At 46.9% G+C, this 9,364-nt stretch overlaps 1 protein-coding gene across 1 annotated transcript in view; it reads right to left on the bottom strand.

Annotated features, from left to right (window-relative positions):
- Positions 1–4,086, bottom strand: part of LOC123233119 (sepiapterin reductase-like) — a 50,894-nt gene extending 46,808 nt beyond the window's left edge. Inside the window, exons 1-2 of the mRNA XM_044659286.1 lie at positions 3,718–4,086; positions 1,342–1,632 (exon numbers count right to left, since the gene is read on the bottom strand). Of these exons, the coding sequence (XP_044515221.1) occupies positions 1,342–1,632; positions 3,718–4,021 (595 nt within the window). The 5' untranslated portion in view covers positions 4,022–4,086. The remainder of the gene's footprint in view (positions 1–1,341; positions 1,633–3,717) is intronic.
- Between the last annotated feature and the right edge of the window lie 5,278 nt (positions 4,087–9,364).

Here is a 9,364-nt window from a genome sequence, read left to right as displayed (position 1 = left end):
ATATATATATATATATATATATATATATATATATAAAAAAGTAAGACCTTACTTGCCAAGGAAAGACGATATTTCATAATGGAAAGGGCACTCAACTTAGAATTAAGAAACCCTGGGTTCAAATCTTGGCCTCAGATACTTATCAGTGTGACCCTTGGCGAGTGACTTTCCCACTCTGTGACTCGGTACACTCCTCTGTAAAATGAAAAGGTTGGACCAAAGACCTCTGAGGTCTTTTCAGCTTAAAATTTTGTTGCCGGGGTTGGTGAGTGGTTAGTTCTGTCCAACTTTTGGTCACCCTATTTGGGGTTTTCTTGGCTAAGAAGAAACTGGAGTGGTAAGCCATTTGCTTCTCTGGTTCATTTTGCAGATGAGGGAACTAAGGCAAACTGTGTTAAGTGACTTGCCCAAGTTGAAAGAAGTAGTAAGTGTCTGAGACTAGATATGGAATCAGGTCCTCGACTCCAAGGCCACTGCCCTATCCACCGCATCGCCTAGCTGGCCCAATCTAGGTTCCTGTAAAAAGAGGGAGGACAAGGTAATGGGTAATAATTAGTGTGCTGGGTGGGGAAGGGACTTTGGCTACAGCGGGGCAGATGGAACTGAGAGATCCTGGAACCAAACCCCCCTCTCCCCAATTGCAGGCCAAGACCAAAGCTCCTCCCTTTCTCATTCCCCCGGCACCTGCCTGAGCCTGGAACAGAAACTGTTATGATAGTAAAACATGGCAGGACCCCAAGACTTCCCTGTCAGACTAGACAAATGACCTCCCGCATCACTGACCGAGAGACCCTCTTAGGGCCGTCCAATGAGCTTCACCCAAGTATCCCAACTTTGCCTGATTGAGACAATCCAGATTACCTCATCCCAGACCACAACCCTATAAAACATTCCCTCCTTCTCCACCCTGGTGGAGGGCCCTAGCCATCTACTGGTTCTGGGCTCCCCTCTTGCTCTCCTTTTCTCTCCACCCCCTCCCTCCTTTCCCCCAATAAAACCTTGCTGCATTACTCAATTTCTCTGTCTCATTTGCCTCAGGTTGGGCCCCCATCAGCCCGGTCTGACAGGAAATGAGCAAAAAGATGTTTCCATTCTAGGGGTCTCTCTGTCACTAACCTTAGCATCCAAACCATTTCTAAGAGTCTCTCCACCCCAAATGATATCCCTCAAAGCTCCTCGGCCAATACTTTCTGCACTTGCCCCCAGGGAATGATGGATGCCAGGAGAACTCTATGCTGGGTGAGGAGGAAGGAATAGCAGATACCTAGGAAGAGCCTTCTGGACCCCTCTGACCAGCCAGGTTGGAGCCAGGGAGGTAGCAGCTCCCACACTCTCTCCTACCTGGGGCATAGTTCAGCACCCGCACTTTGGGTTCTTCCTCTGCCAAGACCTTGAACATCATGTTCCGGGCAGCCTTGCCAGCACAGTAGAGGCTCCAGCTCTTGAAGGGTTTCAGAGCACAGAGGGACGAGATGTTGACCACAGTTCTTTTCAGGCCAGGGCTGTCAGGGAAGGCTCTGAGGACCCCCGAGGTCAGGCAAAGAGTGGAGGTCACATTAAGAGCCCAGTAGTTATTGACTTCTGTTGCGTCAGCAAAATCCACAACGTTTTTGGACACATCCCCTATGGTGCCTTAAAAATAAAAATAAAAAAACCAAACCCTCAGGAATCCCACAGAGACAGTCAGGGTGCTCCCCCACTCCCTCACCACCCCCCCTCCCACTATCCTTGAGATTTGAGATTGAGATTCAAGAACCTGGAAATGGACACCTTTACTAATTCTCTGATTTTCCCTGGAAAGGAAGCTTGATGTAGACCACAAACATTCTTTAATCCGGGGTCCTTGAACTAGGTTGTGTGCTTTTAAAAAAAATTGACCATTGTATTTCAATAGAATGGTCCCATTGGCAATCCTATATATTTTATTCATTTAAAAACATTGCAAAGGGGTCCAGGATTTCCCTAGGCTGGCAGAGAGGTCCATTAAAAGGTTAGGAATCCCTGATATAGAGGCTAGAGGCGGAGCTTTGGATTCATAAACAAATGCTGGGAATATGAAAAAAAAAAACAAGTTATAGTCTATAAATGTGAAGGAATACTAAGAGGCTACAAGAAATCATGAAATAGAGGGTTCAGAATATCTCGGAAGACTCGATGCATCCCAAAGGGAAGAGAACCAGAACAATTTCCACAAAGTCAATAATATGGTAAAGAACAAAAACTTTGAAAGACAGGAATTCTGATCAGTGTAATGACGGATTGCAGTACCAAAGGATTATGATGAAACATTCTGCCCACCTCCTGAGAGAGAAGTGAAGGACTCAAAGCACAGCAAATCAGGGGAATTCTGTATAGAAACCTTTCCTGCCTATTTAGCAAAATAGATCGAATATCTCATGCTAATCTTGTGGGAGATACGTAGAGATATGGACTAGATGGGGACAATGAGATGACTCTGGATTGGGTTGAATCCCTTGGACTTACTGAAGAGCTGATCATAATTCCACATCATTTCTGAAGGAGGTTTCCAGTGGATAGCTCTAGGGACCTGTGCCCGGCCCTTTGATATTTATTATTTTAATTAATGACTTGGGTAAAGGCAGAAATGGCATGCTAACAAAGCTGAGTCACTGGGTGATAGAATCCCAAAGGATTATGCCAGTAAAATTAATTTTGAAAAAGGAAGAAGAAAGATTACAACAGGATATTACAATATCCTTACCACAAGATTAGGTAAGGATAAAGGTCAAAGGTCAATTTAAAAAATCAGCTTCACAACTACATGAGAGTGAAGGGAGAGAAGAAGATCTGGGAGTTGATTATGCTGGCAGACACTGTTTCCTTAGATAAAGAGGTGATAACCCCACTGTACAGCTAGGCAGCTCAGTGGAGAGTGCTGGACCTGGAATCAGGAAGACCTGAATTCAAATCCTACCTCAGACACTAGACACGTCCCTTTGGGCAAGTCCTTTACTTATCTCCAGGTCCATTTTAGTTTCTTTTTCTGTAAATACAGCACTTACCTCCCAGGCTTGTTATGAGGACAAAATGAGAGAATATTAGAAAAGAGCTTTGAAAACCTTAACATACTATGTAAATGTGAGCTAGTATTATTGTCTTTGGCCATATCTGGGTTTCAAAGTTTACCAGGAAATCCTCAGGAGGAGGATAAAGGCAGCAGTGGTAAAGGACAGACACTGAGGCTATTTCATTGGATCAGTTGAAGGAAGTGAGGTTGTTTTGCCCAGACAAGAGGTGGAGCTGGCTGTAAGTTAGCTGTCTTCAAGTCTAGGACCGTATATTCTGGGGTCTAGGAATAAGTTATTCCATTTGACCCCTTAGGGCAGGGCGGGGAGCACAATGGGTGGAACTGCAAAAAGGCCAACAGAGGCTCAAAGTCAGGAACAATTTTCAAGGGAGCAGAGTTACTCAGCAATGTCCCAGGTGACCCCCATAAACTGCCCCTCCTTCTTTAGCCCAGGTCTTCCCGTACGGAGTCGGGGAGCCCTTGGGGATGGTGTAGAATGGATTCTGGGTTCCAATTACTTAAGTCCCTTTCAGCTCTGCCCTAGGAGCTCCCAAAATGAGGAACGGAGGAGGCGATTAAAAGGGGCACCGGCCAGACAACCTGTGCAAGGCCCCGGCGCAGGTTTGCTGCTCCCCCCACCTGGGATCTCGCTCTATCTTCCCCTCCCTCCCCATTCCGAAGGCCGTTACCAGCGTTATTAATGAGCAGGAGCCGCTGCAAGCCCTCCGGCCGGCGCAGCGCCCGCACCGCCTCCAACAGCTGCTGCAGTTCGGCCTCTTTGCCCAGGTCGGCCGGCACGCACAGCACCTGCAGGCTCGGCCACTTGGCCTCCAGTTCGGCCGACAGCTTCTGCAGGGCTTCGCCGTTGCGGGCGCTCAGCACCAGCGCTGAGCCGGCGGTCAGCTTCCCGGCCAGCAGCGAGGCCAGGCTGCGGCCGAAGCCCCGGGAGGCTCCGGTCAGGACGCACACGGCCCGGCCCAGACTGCCCTCCATGCCGCCCCGGACCCGCAGGCTCCTCTCAGGATGGCCGGACTCTCCCCTTTCAGTCACAGGCCGTCCCGGAAGATGGAGCCCGTTCGGGAGTTGCAGTAGGACCGGGCCTGGTCCGCACCGAGCGTCCAATACCAGCTAAACGCACCAGGCGCGCTTCCATTGGCCGAGGCGAGGCAAGCCCCGCCCACCTCCCCAGGTTCTGGCCTTTGGGTTGTCCTCTCCCGGCGGGGGTGGGATTAAGTAGGCGACCTCCGGCTTAGGAGCGGGCAGGCCTGGGCTGAGTCTGGTTTTCTTGGCCAACATCCTCCCTAAAGTGTTCCCCATTAGCCGGGCGGGTTTCCCAGGCTGTTCGTTACACGCGCAGAGCGGAGAGGACAGGAGGCTACAGTTCGAAATGCAGCCCAGCGGAGGCCATTCGTTAAGGAGCAATCCTGCCGGAGGCATCTGGCCCCTCCCATCCCGGCTCTCTCGGACCTTTCCCAGAGCCCCGGCCCGGCTGCGGAGCCTTCCTGCCTCCGCTCACTCTCCGGCTGGGCTCCGGCGATCTGGTACCGCCCCGCTTCCCTCTGCAGGGTCTCCGTTGTCAGAATGGAAGCTCCTTGGGGCCAGAGGCTAGCCGCGCCGCTCTTCGTGCCCCCAGCACTTAGCCCGGACCTGGAAGTGCTGGCTTGTTAGGCCCGGTGCTGGCTGGGCCTGCGAAGACAACAAACGAAACGACGGACGGCTTTTCTGCTCTCAAGGAACTTGCACTCTATGAAGAGACCCGCGTACTCCGAGAGCCTGAATGCCGGGGAACCTTGTGGAGAGCATCCGGGGATCGCAGGCAGTGTCAGATGGATGCAGCACAGCTAGCTGTCCCCAGTGCCCAAACTACGAGTAAGAAGCAAGGCTGTTGTTTTTAAACCAATAACTGAGTTAGCCATAGATGACATGTTTGTATTTGTAGGTGGACCGCGATAGCGCAGGTACTGGGTGGAAAGTACAGGAAGGACCCCAAAAAGATTATGCCAGGCTAGAGCAGCGATTCTCAAATTTCTTGGTCTCAACACATCATCCGGAGACACTGAGGACAAGGCGAACAAGAAGTTCACCGCCTAGAACATTCCTGTATCCAAGAGCAGATGAGGTTCCAGAGCATCACTTCGTGAGCAGTTCAGGAACAGATGCCAACTGGCACTACCCCTGTTCTAGGTCCCAGATCCATGGCAGACTGAGGAAGGTGCGCTCCAGAGTGTAATTCCACATGAAGAGGGGCTGCCGGCCTGCGCAGTTGGCAAAAGAGAAAGGCCAGAAACAAGCAGGAACCGGTGTGGCCTGTTCCCAAGAGCATAGGAGGGTCTCAGCTCTAGCTTTTAGCCCAGTCTGAAGGCTGAGTCCCAGGCTAAAGGGAAGCCTAAATCTCTGAACCATCAGAGCTCCCCAGTTGACTGATATCACCTGAGTGCAGGAGCAACAGCGTCAACTACTGTTGTTCAAACCCAGACCTGAGTCTGGAACTTGCAGAGCTCAGACTGGGGGTTAGTAACCAGACTTGGCACACAATCGGACCGCCTTGGGAGCACTGAAAGTGTGCAAGTCTTGCACAATATTCAGTCCCTGAAAATCTAGAATAAAACAACATTCAATATTCCCAAGAAAGGGGGGCAGCTGGGTAGCTCAGTGGATTGAGAGCCAGGCCTAGAGACGGGAGGTCCTGGGTTCAAATCTGGCCTCAGACACTTACCAGCTGTGTGACCCTGGGCAAGTCACTTAACCCCCATTGCCTACCCTTACCACTTTTCTACCTTCGAACCAATATGCTGTATTGACTCCAAGACAGAAGGTAAGGGTTTAAAAAAAATATTCCCAAGAAAGCAGCTACAGGATCATCCCAGGCATTTTCTCCAGAAGTATGCAGAGCCTGACTCTAACATTTAGTCCAGGATCAGAAAGTTGGCTGGAAGAATGAGCAAACAAACAAACAAAAAAAAAGAATCCCACTTCGACAAAAACTATTACAGTAGCAGGGACACTCAAGATTCTGCATGAGAGATGGCTTGGCATTGTCCCCAGCATCCATAGACCTCTCTGTTGCTCTAAATCTACTTAAGCTGAAAAAGTGATCCATTGTCATTTTGTTCTTGGATTTCCCTTTCAGATTTTGATCTAGTGAACTTTCTAGATCTATTTGGAGTAGGAGGAGGGACACTTCTTCCTCCTACTCCAATATCTTGGCTTATTCCTATAAATTTGAATCAGTTCCCCTTATATTTTGGGAATGAAACCTTTATCAGAGAAACCTGCAGCAAAGATTTTCTTTTTCTAAGCTTCCTTTCCGATAGTAGTTTCACTGGTTTTGTTTGTATAAAGTCTTTTAAATTTTGTGGAATCAGTATTACACATTTTCTCTTCTTTGATGCTCTCTGTCCTTTGGTTATGAACTCTTCTCTATCCATAGATCAGAAAGATACTTTCTTCCCTTCTTCCTCTAATTTGGTTAAGATGTAACCCTTTATATTCACCCACTTGGAGGTTATCTTGATATAAGATGTAGATGTTGGTCTATAGCTAGGTTTAGGAAGACTGCTTTTAGTTTTATTTTGTTTTTTTTCTCCCAGAAGTTTTTATTGACAAATAATTCATGGAAGTTCAGGGATTTGTTCAAGATGACTCACAGCAGTATATTACACAGATGGGATTCCAACCCAGGAATTCCCCATACCAAAGAAATCAAAGATCTGTAAGGAATTAAATTAAGGGTTTGACTAAATAAGTGAGAATTCTAAGATAATATGGTGGTCTCTGATTAAAAATATTATAGCTCAAGTCAAAATGACTTAATAGCTTTTATTTACAAAGAGGTAGAAAGAGTGAAAGTAGAGAAATACAAAAAGAGGGTAGAGAAGATGTCTAGCCTATCACACTAAATATTGCTCCAGTACTCGGCTCAGCCCCACAGGGCTTGTTAACTGTCCTCCATGGGGGGACCCAGTGCTCTACCCACACAGCCTCCTCCAAGAGGGGTAGGCCTCTCTGGAATGAATCTCTCTCCAGAAGCCAGGGAAGAAAGACCAGCTACTCACTCACCCAAGAGCCAGTCCAAGAGCCAAGGTCCCAAGTTGAAGCCAAGGTCCAAGTTCAAAGTCACCTCCAAGAGGCAGATCACCAGTGGAAGCTCCAAGCCCAAGATTCAAGTTGAAGCCCCCTAGCCAAAGACTTTCGGGACTTTTTATAGTCACCTCCTGTCCCTTCCCCTCTTCACAAGGGCCAATCACAGCTTCCAAATTACCTAGCACTGCCCAGTAGGCAGTGTCTGTGGGATCCACCTCTCATCCTCTGAAAGTGTCAACTCTTATCATATAGGCCTCTGAAGGTGTCAATTCTTATCATAGGATTCAAAAGTTTCTGATTGATTGGGTTAACAGGGTGGAGCTCTCCAAGTAAGTGACTGGTGAGCTCCCTTACTTAGTATTAAGTAGAGGTATTTTCAGTTTTAGGTTGATTAAATTAAAAGTTGCTGATTGATAGACAAAGAAAGTTTAATTCACACTTCATAGATCCAACAAAAATAAATAGAGAAAACAAGCAAAAAACCCAAATACCAAAATATTGAAGCTTACCATTTCATCTTTATATCCAGTAGATACTCAGAGGGGCCTGGCCCCACTCTTCGAGGCCTGGGTCAGTTTTACGACTCTTGTATACATAAGGTTGAAATTGCACCCAATTCTAGTTAGAACTGGCTGCTAAAACTCCAGCAAGCTTATTAATGTGGAATAGTTTAAAATGTACCTTATTTATCCTAAAGAGGGTTTTCAGATTGTTTTATAACCACCTGAATTGCTAATTAATTTATGAAATTATTCATAGAACTGGGGAACAGGACTTTCTGAGTCAAATGGGATTGGGTACTCCCAGTTCTTTGGATCTGCACTGGTAAAGATCATGATGGCACCAGAGAGTAACACTTCATTCACATTTTAATAAGGCACAAAGAGTACAGAATCAAACAGGAGAGAGATAAACCCTGGGGTGGGGGGTGAACAGTGGCAGGTGGCATGGGGATAGGGTAGGGTGGTAGAGGAACCTGGGGAAGAGAACCCAAGGGAAGAGTCACTCCCATAAGCATAGACTGGGGTCGGAAGGGTACTCTGGGGGCAGGAGTTTGAAGGGGGTCTCATTTTTTATAGAGTTTTGAGGATACAAACAAACTCTTATCTGTGCCAGGCTGGGAGTTATTTCATTAACATATCGACATCATCTCAAAACTATCAGCATCATTTGGTATTCTGCTGCTCTCAGCACTGGTATCAGGAGATCCTCTGAGGCTTATGGACCGTGGCAATGAGCAGGACCTGATGGCCCTTCATTGCAATGTCCATGTGGCTTCCACTGATTTAGCACATCATCTCAGGGTGTAACTTTTAATTAATTTATGAGACAATTGGCAAGTAACCATCATGCTCCCTTTATCTAGGAGACCGTCCATAAGTGATTGACTTCTAGGTTCCCCTTTGCAATCTTACTTTCTTCTACTGTTACTTAATGCTGGCTACTTATACACTTCCTCTACTAAGGTATAAGGGAGGAGGACCAGAACAAGATATGATTTTAACACACCACCCTTTTAGGACTGGTCCATGTTCCCTAATTCCATTACCCTACTGGGGATGGGACGCCTGCCATGTCTGAAAACATGGCTCCCTTTGTCTGAAAACTATACCTAAACTGGGACTTCAAACAGACTAATGTGCCCCTAGCTGATTCCTCAGCAACCATGGCTCTCTCTCTGACCTACAAGTATCCCAGAGATATTCCATTCTTTTCTGCACCACCCAAAGAACCTGGAAACCTCCTTGGAGATTTGAGATTTCTCCTATGTAAACAATCTGGACCCAGCTCATTCGATGGTTTTACAAATTCTGGAAATAAATAATAAAAAAAATAAATAAAGCCACTGGAATTAATTGTGAGTATGTTTTGTGAGTAATTGTGAGTGCATTTAAGGAAATTATCTTGTCCAATCTCTCATTATACAGAGGAGAAAATGGTGGCCCAGAACATCCAAATGATTTCTCCAAGGTCACACAAGAAGGAAGGGAATTTAGCATCCCTCCTTTTCTATATGAGAACTGAGGCCCAGAGTGGGAAGAGCCTTGCTCAAGTTCTCACAGGTATTATATGAAAGCATCCAGGTTTTAATCCAGATCCTCAAATTTAAAATCCAGAAAGCTGTCCACTCTATCCTCCTGCCTTCTACCATATTCCCAAATCGTCATTGAAAACAAGTAGGGCTCTTTCTTTACTCTGTGCGTGGAGAAGAAGGGATAAAGGAGCAACCACATAGAAATCCAATTTCTTCCA

This window comes from Gracilinanus agilis, chromosome 2 (genome assembly GCF_016433145.1).
Source record: "Gracilinanus agilis isolate LMUSP501 chromosome 2, AgileGrace, whole genome shotgun sequence".
Lineage (NCBI taxonomy): Eukaryota > Metazoa > Chordata > Mammalia > Didelphimorphia > Didelphidae > Gracilinanus > Gracilinanus agilis.
The sequence above is the reverse complement of the archived record's forward strand: the minus strand, read 5'-3'. Positions and strand labels throughout refer to the sequence as shown.